This window comes from Oncorhynchus gorbuscha, linkage group LG01 (assembly GCF_021184085.1).
Source record: "Oncorhynchus gorbuscha isolate QuinsamMale2020 ecotype Even-year linkage group LG01, OgorEven_v1.0, whole genome shotgun sequence".
NCBI lineage: Eukaryota > Metazoa > Chordata > Actinopteri > Salmoniformes > Salmonidae > Oncorhynchus > Oncorhynchus gorbuscha.
Genome location: NC_060173.1, coordinates 15,106,344 through 15,121,049, shown reverse-complemented (window position 1 = coordinate 15,121,049; position 14,706 = coordinate 15,106,344). Strand labels below are relative to the sequence as shown.

The 14,706-nt window shown below is 45.3% G+C and overlaps 1 protein-coding gene and 1 long non-coding RNA gene across 2 annotated transcripts in view; one reads left to right on the top strand and one right to left on the bottom strand.

Annotated features, from left to right (window-relative positions):
- si:dkey-106n21.1 (solute carrier family 23 member 1) overlaps positions 1-14,207 on the top strand; it is a 67,737-nt gene extending 53,530 nt beyond the window's left edge. The window contains exons 8-12 of the mRNA XM_046303140.1: positions 4,377-4,630; positions 4,837-5,001; positions 9,539-9,647; positions 13,708-13,803; positions 13,959-14,207. Coding sequence (XP_046159096.1) covers positions 4,377-4,630; positions 4,837-5,001; positions 9,539-9,647; positions 13,708-13,803; positions 13,959-13,984 — 650 coding nt within the window. The 3' untranslated portion in view covers positions 13,985-14,207. The remainder of the gene's footprint in view (positions 1-4,376; positions 4,631-4,836; positions 5,002-9,538; positions 9,648-13,707; positions 13,804-13,958) is intronic.
- Positions 4,227-5,303, bottom strand: LOC123998201. Its single transcript, XR_006832236.1, has 3 exons — positions 5,214-5,303; positions 4,781-4,995; positions 4,227-4,593 (listed from the first exon to the last, which is right to left on the bottom strand). It is a non-coding gene; the product is annotated as an uncharacterized LOC123998201 (long non-coding RNA).
- Positions 14,208-14,706: the final 499 nt, after the last annotated feature.

Here is a 14,706-nt window from a genome sequence, read left to right as displayed (position 1 = left end):
CCCACGTGGAGTTCCAGGTCTCCGGTAGCCTCTGGAACTGCCGATCTGCGGTCAACAAGGCAGAGTTCATCTCAGCCTATGCCTCCCTCCAGTCCCTCGACTTATTGGCACTGACGGAAACATGGATCACCACAGACAACACTGCTACTCCTACTGCTCTCTCTTCGTCCGCCCACGTGTTCTCGCACACCCCGAGAGCTTCTGGTCAGCGGGGTGGTGGCACCGGGATCCTCATCTCTCCCAAGTGGTCATTCTCTCTTTCTCCCCTTACCCATCTGTCTATCGCCTCCTTTGAATTCCATGCTGTCACAGTTACCAGCCCTTTCAAGCTTAACATCCTTATCATTTATCGCCCTCCAGGTTCCCTCGGAGAGTTCATCAATGAGCTTGATGCCTTGATAAGCTCGTTTCCTGAGGACGGCTCACCTCTCACAGTTCTGGGCGACTTTAACCTCCCCACGTCTACCTTTGACTCATTCCTCTCTGCCTCCTTCTTTCCACTCCTCTCCTCTTTTGACCTCACCCTCTCACCTTCCCCCCCTACTCACAAGGCAGGCAATACGCTCGACCTCATCTTTACTAGATGCTGTTCTTCCACTAACCTCATTGCAACTCCCCTCCAAGTCTCCGACCACTACCTTGTATCCTTTTCCCTCTCGCTCTCATCCAACACCTCCCACACTGCCCCTACTCGGATGGTATCGCGCCGTCCCAACCTTCGCTCTCTCTCCCCCGCTACTCTCTCCTCTTCCATCCTATCATCTCTTCCCTCCGCTCAAACCTTCTCCAACCTATCTCCTGATTCTGCCTCCTCAACCCTCCTCTCCTCCCTCTCTGCATCCTTTGACTCTCTATGTCCCCTATCCTACAGGCCGGCTCTGTCCTCCCCTCCCGCTCCATGGCTCGATGACTCATTGCGAGCTCACAGAACAGGGCTACGGGCAGCCGAGCGGAAATGGAGGAAAACTCGCCTCCCTGCGGACCTGGCATCCTTTCACTCCCTCCTCTCTTCATTTTCCTCCTCTGTCTCTGCTGCTAAAGCCACTTTCTACCACGCTAAATTCCAAGCATCTGCCTCTAACCCTAGGAAGCTCTTTGCCACCTTCTCCTCCCTCCTGAATCCTCCCCCCCCCCCCTCCTCCCTCTCTGCAGATGACTTCGTCAACCATTTTGAAAAGAAGGTCGACGACATCCGATCATCGTTTGCTAAGTCAAACGACACCGCTGGTTCTGCTCACACTGCCCTACCCTGTGCTCTGACCTCTTTCTCCCCCTCTCTCTCCAGATGAAATCTCGCATCTTGTGACGGCTGGCCGCCCAACAACCTGCCCGCTTGACCCTATCCCCTCCTCTCTTCTCCAGACCATTTCCGGAGACCTTCTCCCTTACCTCACCTCGCTCATCAACTCATCCCTGACCGCTGGCTACGTCCCTTCCGTCTTCAAGAGAGCGAGAGTTGCACCCCTTCTGAAAAAACCTACACTCGATCCCTCCGATGTCAACAATTACAGACCAGTATCCCTTCTTTCTTTTCTCTCCAAAACTCTTGAACGTGCCGTCCTTGGCCAGCTCTCCCGCTATCTCTCTGAATGACCTTCTTGATCCAAATCAGTCAGGTTTCAAGACTAGTCATTCAACTGAGACTGCTCTCCTCTGTATCACGGAGGCGCTCCGCACTGCTAAAGCTAACTCTCTCTCCTCTGCTCTCATCCTTCTAGATCTATCGGCTGCCTTCGATACTGTGAACCATCAGATCCTCCTCTCCACCCTCTCCGAGTTGGGCATCTCCGGCGCGGCCCACGCTTGGATTGCGTCCTACCTGACAGGTCGCTCCTACCAGGTGGCGTGGCGAGAATCTGTCTCCTCACCACGCGCTCTCACCACTGGTGTCCCCCAGGGCTCTGTTCTAGGCCCTCTCCTATTCTCGCTATACACCAAGTCACTTGGCTCTGTCATAACCTTACATGGTCTCTCCTATCATTGCTATGCAGACGACACACAATTAATCTTCTCCTTTCCCCCTTCTGATGACCAGGTGGCGAATCGCATTTCTGCATGTCTGGCAGACATATCAGTGTGGATGACGGATCACCACCTCAAGCTGAACCTCGGCAAGACAGAGCTGCTCTTCCTCCCGGGGAAGGACTGCCCGTTCCATGATCTCGCCATCACGGTTGACAACTCCATTGTGTCCTCCTCCCAGAGCGCTAAGAACCTCGGCGTGATCCTGGACAACACCCTGTCGTTCTCAACCAACATCAAGGCGGTGGCCCGTTCCTGTAGGTTCATGCTCTACAACATCCGCAGAGTACGACCCTGCCTCACACAGGAAGCGGCGCAGGTCCTAATCCAGGCACTTGTCATCTCCCGTCTGGATTACTGCAACTCGCTGTTGGCTGGGCTCCCTGCCTGTGCCATTAAACCCCTTCAACTCATCCAGAACGCCGCAGCCCGTCTGGTGTTCAACCTTTCCAAGTTCTCTCACGTCACCCCGCTCCTCCTTTCTCTCCACTGGCTTCCAGTTGAAGCTCGCATCCGCTACAAGACCATGGTGCTTGCCTACGGAGCTGTGAGGGGAATGGTACCTCAGTACCTCCAGGCTCTGATCAGGCCCTACACCCAAACAAGGGCACTGCGTTCATCCACCTCTGGCCTGCTCGCCTCCCTACCACTGAGGAAGTACAGCTCCCGCTCAGCCCAGTCAAAACTGTTCGCTGCTCTGGCCCCCCAATGGTGGAACAAACTCCCTCACGACGCCAGGACAGTGGAGTCAATCACCACCTTCCGGAGACACCTGAAACCCCACCTCTTTAAGGAATACCTAGGATAGGATAAGTAATCCCTCTCACCCCCCCCCCCCTTTAAGATTTAGATGCACTATTGTAAAGTGACTGTTCCACTGGATGTCATAAGGTGAATGCACCAATTTGTAAGTCGCTCTGGATAAGAGCGTCTGCTAAATGACTTAAATGTAAATGTAAATGATAACAAAGAAAATCACTTTTCCACGGCTGGTTGGCACTTTCTTCTAATTACCTCCACTTAGTGTAGTCTGTATCGGGTTGCCCAGCTCCCGTATTCCCAGCAGAGAGAGTCAACGTCGCCTCACGTACCTCCCCTCTATTACCATCCCCTGGGGTAGACCTCCTTTTGTGTGTGTATATATATCCCAAACCTTCAAGGCCTAATTTCAATCTCAATAGAAAATTAAGTATTTTACTGTGACTGTTTAAATTAAATTGGTCAAAAAGAAGCAAAAATACCTTCTTAGCAAGAGCAATTTCTCAAGCAAGTTTGGAACACTTTCTTATTGTTCTATTAAGCATTTTATTGCCTGGTAATGTATCCAGGCAGGCCAAAACTCTATCCCACCAAAACAGGCAGAAATTTCAGGCGGACTTTTCAAACAGCTCTTAAACTAAAAGGGCATTATAATAATTTTCACAATTTCACAGTATTATACCAACCGCATAGTGTGTAAAACAGAAGAAATCATGTTTTTGACTGCACTGGGCCTTTAACCCTTCTTTAACCATTCGGGATGAATGCCTAATCTTAAAGTTTTAACCCTATCCTAAACCTTAAAACGTTTAAATTTCACGATTGGAGCAACTTCAAAATTTGACGTTTGGAGAAACAGAACGATGCTGAGCAGGGGGAGCAACCCAGGGTGTCAAAAACACTTCGGAATTTTACTTCTGGAGAGGAAAAATTCTGCGGTGACACTGAGAGATTGTTGCATAAAATGGAGTAGGTAATTTGAGGCTTGTCTGTCAGTTCACCTACTGGAGTTAGCCTCTTTCATCTAGGTATGTGTCCCAAATGTTACCCTTTACCTTACATACTGCACTAATTTTGACAAGGGCCCTTAGTGGTCAAAAGTAGGACACCATGTAGGGAATAGGTTGCCATTTTGGACGCAACCCTAGAACCTGCCATACAAGATAACCTAGCTCATTAAACTGGCATTCCTGCAACTGCAAGTGATACAAATGCTATGAAAGTATTGGATGGAACAAAAATAAACTATTTGTCACCTACCACAACCTTTTTGAATAGAACATGACTTCCAACTAATTATTGGTTTTCATCATTTGGCAGTTGTTTACACAGTTTAATGAGCATGCAGTATATGTTTATGTGTCGCAGCCTCAAATAATTTGTGAGCAAACCACACAAAGAGCAAGGAATTCATAGTTTATCTCTCCCAGTTCACCTCTTCTGTACTGTAGCATTTGTACCTGTCAAAGAATACATTACAATGTTGAAAGTCTCTTAAAAAAACTGTAGACAACTGTAAACATATATATTTTGTGTGTGTATGTGTGTGCAGATGAATGTGTGTGTGATAATCTGTCTACTCTCTTTCCCTTTAGGCCAATGGGGCATGCCCACAGTGAGTGTGTCCTCTGTGTTGGGCATGATGGCTGGCGTCCTTGCCTCCACCATGGAGTCTATTGGGGACTACTATGCCTGTGCCCGTCTGTCCGGTGCCCCTCCTCCGCCCACCCACGCAATCAACCGGGGTATCGCTGTGGAGGGCATTGGCTGCATCCTGGCAGCGCTGTGGGGCAGCGGGAACGGCACCACATCCTATAGCCAGAACATTGCAGCACTGGGCATCACTAAAGTATGTCCTCCATAGACTATTTTGTGCCACGTTCAGTATAGGAATGTGATGATGACGTTATTGTTAAGCCTCCTATAGCAATTACATGAGGCTGATAAAACATGCGGGACTATCTAAGCTTTTTTATTTGGGCCCTGAGAGCCCCCATACCTTAATGATTAATGACTTGTAATGCTGTGCCCTCTTCGTTGTGCCCATCATGCCAGGTTGGCAGCAGACTGGTCCTTCAGACCGCTGGTCTCCTGATGATTATCCTAGGACTCGTTGGGAAGTTCGGGGCCGTTTTCATCACCATCCCAGATCCGGTCATCGGAGGCATGTTCCTCGTCATGTTTGGAATGATTGCAGCTGTGGGAATCTCCAACCTTCAGGTAAAAAACATGTAATAGAAAAAATGGGTTGACTGAAGTTCTGTTTAGATCAACACATCTGTGTATTGATAAAGTATCATCAAGGATAAAATACACCTGCATAGATATATGTTTATGCTTAAAATATCATTATTTATCATAAATCTCTACAAGACTTCTGTCCTTTGTCAGGCAGTGGCGTCCTGTAATTCTAAAAATGTTTTTGCCGTAACTTATGTGTTCATAATTATATGTTGTCTGTGGAGGGGGGTGACTTCCTTCTTTTCATTTATGAGTTCTTTGCCTTTTTCCATGGTGATGAATGACAAAGGGATTTTACATGCGTGTTACCTCATTTTTATTCCCCAGTGAAACAGGAAGCCATGGAAGGCCACAATAGAGTCCCTTAAGCTTCTTTAAGCTACAACTTTAAAAAGTTGAATTTTAATGCAGATTTGATTTTGTTTGATTTCATTTATAATAATAGGCGCCAATAATTTTGAAAACGAACTTATTTCAATTTTTTTAAGTTCTTAAATCAAATCTCTTTTTCTGAGTAATTGTATTAGTATAAAATAATATAATTCCCCCATTTTTTTGAGCTTACAAGTTATAGCTCAGTATTTATATTATTTATTTTATACAGTCTTTTTTGCTCATCTTTATCAAGGGTGCCAATCATGTCGGATCTGACTGTATTATCAAACATCACAGAAGCGAGGTTATAATAGATTGCATTTATATAGAGCTTTTCTACTAACTCAGGTACTCAAAGTGCTTAGCATAGTAAGGAGGAAACTCACCTCATGGCAACCATTATTGTGCCAGAACCCTCACCCCCAGCAGGAGAGGTAAGCAGTGACATATGCCAATTAGGAATGAGGATTAGGTGGCCATGATGGAATGGGGCCAGGTAAGGAATTTTGCCAGGACTCTTATGTTAAGTGCCATGGGATCTTAGTGACCACAGAGAGTCAGGACACCCGTGTAATATCCCATCCAAAAGATGGCACCCTACACAGGGCAAGCCAGCAGTGGTATGCAGGGTGGTATGCCGCTGGCAAGGGAGTTTAGGGAGGGCAGCCTCTCACACTGAAACATTTTATAACCATTATTCTAATCAGCTCATCCACGAAGCACTGAAGCACCTGAACAGGGGTCTGGAGCTGCTATGCGCTTGCTGTCAAGCTGCGTGGCTGCTATAAGGCAAACTGGAGCAGTGGTTCCTCAAAGATTTCTGTACTGTCTGTGACCCAAAGCTTATGGACTTGTATTGATTCTTTCCAAGAAAACATCAATTATATTTTTATGATCCAGGATCCAGTTGTAAGCCGTTATGACCTGATGAGTTTGAACCTGGGTCTCCTGTGGACCACAAATCAAATCAAATTGTATTGGTTGTATACACATATTTAGCGAAATGCTTGTGTTCCTATCTCCAACAGTGCAGTAATATCTAACAATATCTAACTATACACACAAATCTAAACAGCAAACGAATGGAATTAAGAAATATAGAAATATTAGGACGGCAATGTCAGAGTCCTGAGTATAAATAGACTATATATTCAAAAGTATGTGGACACCTCTTCAAATGAGTGGATTCGGCTATTTCAGCCACATCCATTGCTGACAGGTGTATAAAACCGAGAACACAGCCTTGTGTTCGGTTTTATACAACAATGGCCTTACTGAAGATCTCAGTGACTTTCAACGTGGCACTGTCATAAGATGACACCTTTCCAACAAGTCAACTGTAAGTGCTGTTATTGTGAAGTGGAAAGTCTAGGAGCAACAACGGCTCAGTCGTGAAGTGGTAGGCCACACTAGCTCACAGAATGGGATCACCGAGTGCTGAAGCACGTTGCACATATAAATCATCTGTCCTTGGTTGCAACACTCACTACAGAGTTCCAAACTGCCTGTGGAAGCAACGTCAGCAAATAACTGTTTGCCGGGAGCTTCATGAAATGGGTTTCCATGGTGGTGCAGCCGCACACAAGCCTAAGATCACCATGCGCAATGCCAAGCGTCGGCTGGAGTGGTGTAAAGCTTGCCAAGCATTGGAGTCTGGAGCAGTGGAAACGCATTCTCTGGAGTGATGACTCACGCTTCACCATCTGTCAGCCTGATGGATGAATCTGGGTTTACGAATGCCAGGAGAATGCTATCTTACAACTGTGAATTTGGGGAAGGCCATTTCCTGTTTCAGTATGACTGGCCTACACAGAGCCCTGACCTTAACCCCATCGAACACCTTTGTGATGAATTGGAATGCAGACTGCAAGCCAGGACTAATCGCCCAACATCAGTGCCAGACCTCACTGAGGCTCTAGTGGCTGAATGGAAGCAAGTCCCCGCAGTAATGTTCCGACATCTAGTGGAAGGCCTTCCCAGAAGTGTGGAGGCTATTATAGCAGCAAAGTGGGGATTTTGGAATGAGATGTTTGACGATGTTTGACGAGCCAGTGTCAACATACTTTTAGTCATATAGTGTAGTGTCTCCTCTGTCCCACCTTTAATGCACCTGTTCTGACCTTCTAGATGGTAGCGGGATGAACAGGCCATTGCTCGGGTGGCTGAGGTCTTTGATGATCTTCTTGGTCTTCCCGTAACACCGGGTGCTGTAGATGTCCTGTTATTCTTTGGGCAGATCGCACTACCCTCTGGAGAACCCTGTGATTGTGGATGGTGCATTTGCCATACCAGGCGGGGATACAGCCCGACAGGATGCTCTCAGCGGTGCATCGGTAAAAGTTTGTGAGGGTCTTAGGGGCCAAGACAAATGTCTTCAGCCTCCTGAGATTGAAGAGCCGCTGTTGCGCCTTCTTCACCACGAGCTACAGTATACAAAGCCATAAGCAAACAAGAAAATGCTCATCCTGAAGCGGTGCTCCTAGTGGTTGGGGGCTTTAATGCAGGCAAACTTAAATCTGTTTTACCTAATTTCTACCAGCATGTCACATGTGGAAACAGAGGATAAAAAACTCTAGACCACATTTACTCCACACACAGAGACACATACAAAGCCCTCCCTAGACCTCCATTTGGCAAATCTGACCATAAGTACCAGTGACTCGCTCAATATGGAAGTGGTCAGATGAAGTGGATGCTATGCTACAGGACTGTTTTGCTAGCACAGACTGTGATATGTTCCGGGATTCATCCAATGGCATTGGGGAGTATACCACCTTAGTCACCGGCTTCATCAATAAGTGCATTGATGACGTCATCCCCACAGTGACTGTACATACATATCCCAACCAGAAGCTATGGATTACAGGCAACATCCACACTGAGCTAAAGGCTAGAGGAGCGGGACACTAATCCGGACGCTTATAAGAAATCCCTCTATGCCCTCAGACGAACAATCAAATAGGCAAAGCATAAATACATGACTAAGATTCAAACAGACCAACATAGTCCCTGTGTTCAATAAAGTGAATGTGACCTTCCTAAACGATTACCGCCCCGTAGCACTCACGTCGGTAGCCATGAAGTGCTTTGAAAGGAGTGGTCATGTCTCACATCAACAACATCATGCTGGAAAACCTAGACCCACTGACATTTGCATACCGCCCCAACAGATCCACAGATGACGCATTCTCAATCACACTCCACACCAGCCTTCCACACCACGGCAAAAGGAACACCTATGTGAGAATTTTGTTGACTACAGCAGTTCAACACCATAGTGCCCACAAAGATCATCACTAAACTAAGGAACATGGGACTAAACACCTCTCTCTGAAACTGGATCCTGGACTTCTTGAAGGGCCGCCCCCAGGTGGTAAGGGTAGGCTACAACACATCTGCCACGATGATCCTCAACACTGTGGCCCCTCAGGAGTGCATGCTTAGTCCCCTCCTGTACTCCCTGTTTACCCACAACTGCATGGCCAAACACGACTCCAACACCATCATTAAGTTTGCTGATGACACAACAGTGGTAGGCCAGATCACTAAAAAAGTATGAGACAGCCTATAGGGAGGAGGTCTCAGGAGGTCCAGTGTTGTGCCAGGACAACAACCTCTCCCTCAATGTGAGCAAGACAAAGGAACTGATCGTGGACTACAGGAAAAGGTGGGCTGAACAGGCCCCCATTAATTAACATCAACGGGGCTGTAGTGGAGCGGGTCGAGAGTTTCAAGTTCCTTGGTGTCCACATCACCAACAAACTATCATGGTCCAAACACACCAAGACAGTTGTGAAGAGGGCAAGACAACACCTTTTCCCCCTTGGGAGATTTGGCATGGGTCCCTAGATCCTCAAAAGTTATACAGCTGCACCGTCGAGAGCATCCTGACTGGTTGCATCACTGCCTCCCAAGTCATAGACTGTTCTCTCTGCTACCGCACAACAAGTGATACCGGAGAAGCTGACCTGACACTAATTCAGTAGAGTGGTGAAATGATCAGGAAGCCAGGATAAGGCTGATGTAAAATCAGACAACTCTTGGTCAAGTCGTTATTGCTTAAGAGAATAGGATTTTTCTCAAGAACTTAACTTAAAGTTGAAGTAGATACAAATCTAATGGGTTCCTCTGCTCCCCACAGTACGTGGACCTGAACTCCTCCAGGAACTTACTCATCTTGGGCTTCTCAACCTTCAGTGGCCTGGTGCTGCCTACCTGGTTCCACTCAAACCCAGGCATCATTGACACAGGTGATTATGTCACATCAAATCAACATTTATTTGTCACTTGTGCCGACTACAACAAGTGTAGACCTTACCGTGAAATGCTGACTTACAAGCCCTCAATCAACAGTGCAGTTCAAGAAGAGTTAAGAAAATATTTACCAATAAATTAAAGTAAAAAATAAAAACAAGTAACACAATAACATAACAATAATGAGGCTATATACAGAGTCAGAGTCAGTGTGCGGGGGACAGGTTAGTTGAGGTAAATTGTACATGTAGGTAGGGGTGAAGTGACTATGCATAGATAATTAACAGAGAGTAGCAGCAGTGTACAAAACAAATGGGGAGGGGGGTGTCAATGTAATAGTCCGGTGGCCATTTGATTAATTGTTCAGCCGTCTTATGGCTTGGCGGTAGTAGCTGTTTTAAGGAGCCTTTTGGTCCTAGACTTGGCACTCCGGGACCGCTTTGCTGTGCGGTAGCAGTTAAAACAGTCTATGACTTGGGTGACTGGAGTCTCTGACAATTTTATGGGCTTTGCTCTGACACTGCCTGTTATATAGGTCCTGGAAATCCCTGAAGCTTGACCCCAGTAATGTACTGGGCTCTACGCACTACCCTCTGTAGCACCTTATGGTCAGCTGCCAGTGTTTAACGCTGAGCTGTAGTCAATGAAAAGCATTCTGTCCTGTTGGGAATGGGCAGTGTGGAGTGTAATTGAGATTGCGTCATCTGTGGATCTTTTGGGGCAGTATGCGAATTGGAGTGGGTCTAAGGTGTCCAGGATGATGCTGTTGATGTGAGCTATGACCAGCCTTCCAAAGCACTTCATGGCTACAGGGTGGTTTATCATTTAGGCAGGTGGCCTTTGCTTCCTTGTGCACAGGATCTATGGTGTTCTGCTTGAAGCATGTAGGTATTACAGACTCAGTCAAACTCAGTCAGTTGAAGAAAAAAAATCCATCTGGCTTTGTGAATGTTGACCTGTTCAAAGGTCTTGCTCTCGCTAATGAGAGCGTTATCACACAGTCATCCAGAACAGCTGGTGCTTTCGTACATGCTTCAGTGTTTCTTGTCTTAAAGCGAGCATAAAAGGCATTTAGCTCATCTGGTAGGCTCGCGTCACTGGGCAGCTCGTGTCTGGGTTTCCCTTTGTAGTCCGTAATATTTTTCAAGCCCAGCCACAACCGACAAGCGTCAGAGCCGGTGTAGTGAGATTCAATCTTAATCCTGTATTGACACTTTGCTTGTTTGACGGTTTGTCTTAGGGCATAGAGGGATTTCCTAGAGGCATCTGTATTAGTGTCCCGCTCCTTGAAAGCAGCAGCTCTTGCCTTTAACTTGAATGCGGATGTTGCCTGTAATCCATGGCTTCTGTTTGAGATATGTACATACGGTCACTGTGGGGACGACATCGTTGATGCACTTATTGATGAAGCCGATGACTGAGATGGTATACTCCTCAATGCCATTGGATGAATCCCAGAACGTATTCCAGACTGTGGTAGCAAAACTGTCCTGTAGAGTAGCATTCGCGTCATCTGACCACTACCGTATTGAGCAAGTCACTGGTACTTCCTGCTTTAGTTTTTATTTGTGAGCAGGAATCGGGAGGACAGAATTGTGGTCAGATTTATGGTCAGTTAGAGTTGGTTGAGTGCGATATCTCAGGATTGGCCTGTGGAGGTAATTGTAGGACATCAATTTTATTTTCTAATGATTGCATGTTAGCAAGTAGAATTGATAGCAGTGGGAGTTTACTTGCTTGCCTACGGATTCTCAAAAGGCAGCCCGATTGGTATCTTCTTTTCCTCCGTCTTTTCTTCACGCAAATAACGGGGATCTGGGCCTGTTCCAGAAGTTATTATTGCTCATAAGAGACGGTAGCAGCAACATTATGTACAAAATAAGTTTTAAAATAAGTTATAAACATCGCAAAAAAACGAACAAAATAGCACAATTCATTACGGGCATGTAAAACGTCAGCCATCCTCTTATCACTGTAGTATATAGGATTAATATATGGGATAAGCTGACTGTATGCGATGACACACATACGCACCAGTCTTGTCTGGTTTCATCAGGTCAGGACTGCTTACCTTCAAATCCTCTTGGCCAACCTCAGTGTCACTGCGTGACAAAAATCTGGCAGATGACCCAGTTTAGGCTCCACCTGGACAGTCGGCTACGACGACCAGCCGGCTTACTAGTGCTACTTATTGACTTCACCTGTCCTCACCTCCCTCCCCCTTCACCATCCTGTTAGGATTCTTACAGCACAGCTGCTGCATTGGTTAAACATGGTGGTTATTATACAGGATCTTGTTCCATGCACAAAGCACACCCCTGGGAATTACAGGAGCTAAGCCGTGTATCTGAACTATTGACTGGTGCCTCACCACCTTCCCGGATTATTGTTTACTGTAAAGGTCCGTTTGATGTGTTTTTTCTCTCACTCATCTACACTCAATAACCCAAAATGTCAAAGAAAAAACATGGTTTACATTTTTTTTGTAGCAAATTATTTCAAAGTTAAATAGAGAAGTATTCACACCCATGAGTCAATATATTAGAATCACCTTTGGCAACAACTGTGAGTCTTTCTAGATAAGTCTCTAAGAGCTTTGAAAACCAGGATTGTACAATATTTACACATTATTCTTAAAATAATTCTTCAAGCTCTGTCAAGTTGGTTGTTGATCATTGTTAGACAGCGAAGTCTTGCCATAGGTTTTCTAGATGATTTAAGTAAAAACTCTAACTAGGTGCCTCAGGAACATTCAATGTCATGTTGGTAAGCAACTCCAGTGTATATTTGGTGTTTTAGGTTAATGTCTGGCTAAAGGTGAATTTGTCTCCCGGTGTCTGTTGGAAAGCAGACAATCAGGTTTTCCTCTAGGATTTTACCTATGCTTAGCTCTATTCTTTTTCTTTTTATCCTACAAAACTCTCTAGTCCTTGCCAATGACAAGCATACCCATAAGATGATGCAGCCACCACCATGCTTGAGAATATCAAGAGTGGTACTCAGGGATGTGTTGTGTTGGATTTGCCCCAAACACAATTATATGTATTCAGGACAAAGTTAATTTCTTTGCCACATGTTTTTCAGTTTTACTTTAGTTCCTTATTGCAAACAAGATGCATGTTTAGGAATATTTTATTCTGTACAGGCTTCCATCTTTTTATTCTGTCATTTAGGTTAGTATTATGGAGTAACCTCAATGTTGTTGATCTATCCTCAGTTTTCTCCTATCACAGCCATAAACTCTGTAACAGTTTTAAAATCCCTGAGTGGTTTCCTTCCTCTCCGACAGCTGAGTTAGGAAAGGCGCCTGTATCTTTGTAGGGACTGAGTGTGTTGATACATCATCCAACATGTAATTAATAACTTCACCATGCTCAAATGAATATTCCATGTTTTCTCTATTTATTTTTACCCATCTACCAATAGGTGCCCTTCTTTGCGAGGCATTGGAAAACCTCCCTGGTCGTCGTGGTTGAATCTCTATTTGAATGTCACTGCTCAACTGAGGGACCTTACAGATAGTTGTATGTGTGGGGTACAGAGATTAGGTAGTCATTCAAAAATCATGTTAATTAAGACAGTATTATTGCACACAGTCAGTCCATGCAACTTATGTGACTTGTTAAGCAAATCTTTACTCCTGTACTTATTTAGGCTTGCCATAAGAAAGGTGTTGAATACTTATGATTCAACACATTTCGGCTTTCATTTCATTATTTTGTAAACATTTCTGAAAACATAATTACACTTTTACATTATGGAGTATTGTGTGTCGTCCAGTGACACCACATCTCAATTGAATCAATTTGAAATTCAGGCTGTAAATTCAAGGGGTGTGAATACTTTCTGAAGGTACTGTACATGTTGTCCATATTAGACATTCTGCTAGATTGATTTCCAGGTAAGGCACAAATGCCCCCAAAGCAATATCCTGGTTCTCTTGTTCCAAAATCATCTATTGAAACCAGTAAATCGGAGAACCATGCAATGATAGGTCAAACAAAGCTGGTTTGTACTGTATTTCTACTGTAGATAACCATATTCTTGTATTCACAGGGGTAAAAGAACTGGACCAAGTTATAGTTGTTCTCTTCACTACGCACATGTTCATCGGTGGGTTCTTTGGATTTGTATTGGACAATACGATTCCAGGTGAGCCAATACAACAACAGTATACATCCATATGATTACATTCCACATGTGCAAGCTTAAACGCTCATCCAGACACTGATTTCACAGTCATGTTATGGCCACAATTGGATTTACATGGATTCATGAGAAAGTTGCTATCATTTAAATTTTTACAGGCACTGAAAAAAGAGAGGGGCATTAAAAGTTGGCGTAAGAAAGTGACAGAAGAAGGCAGCACGATGACAGAACGGTCCTGCTACGATATACCTTTTTGTACTAACTGTTTACAGAGGTTCAAGTTCTTCCAGTACCTGCCTTTCCTTCCATCTTACAAGTCTCCAGAACTTAGAACATAAGAATGTCTCCAGTCTTAACTGGACCCCAGGAAGACTAGCGGTGGCTAAGGTGCCAACTAATGGAGATCTGAAGAATAAAGAACAAAGAACTGTCATGTTTGTCATTTATTATCATGTCTTGTCCCTGTGCTCCCCATGCTATTCGTTTCCCTCTGCTGGTCTTATTTGGTTCTTTCCCTCCTATCCCTCTCTCTCCCCCTCCCTCTCTCACTCTCTCGCTCTCTCTTCTCTCTGTCGTTCCGTTCCTGCTCCCAGCTGTTCCTATTCCCCTAATCATCATTTAGTCTTCCCACACCTGTTCCCGATCCTTTCCCCCTGATTAGACTCCCTATTTATTCCTTTGTGATCCGTTCCTGTTCCATCGGTTCCTTGTATTGTATTCACCATGCTGTGATTGCGTTTCGCCCTGTCCTGTCGTGTTTTTTGCCGTGATTGTGTATCACCCTGTCCTGTCGTGTTTTGTGCCTTCATCAGACGCTGCGTGTGAGCAGGTGTCTCACCCACGACCTGCATACTTCTCCAGTTGTTTTCCCCTCTACAAATCTAGAGGATGTCAGTTATTCCGTTT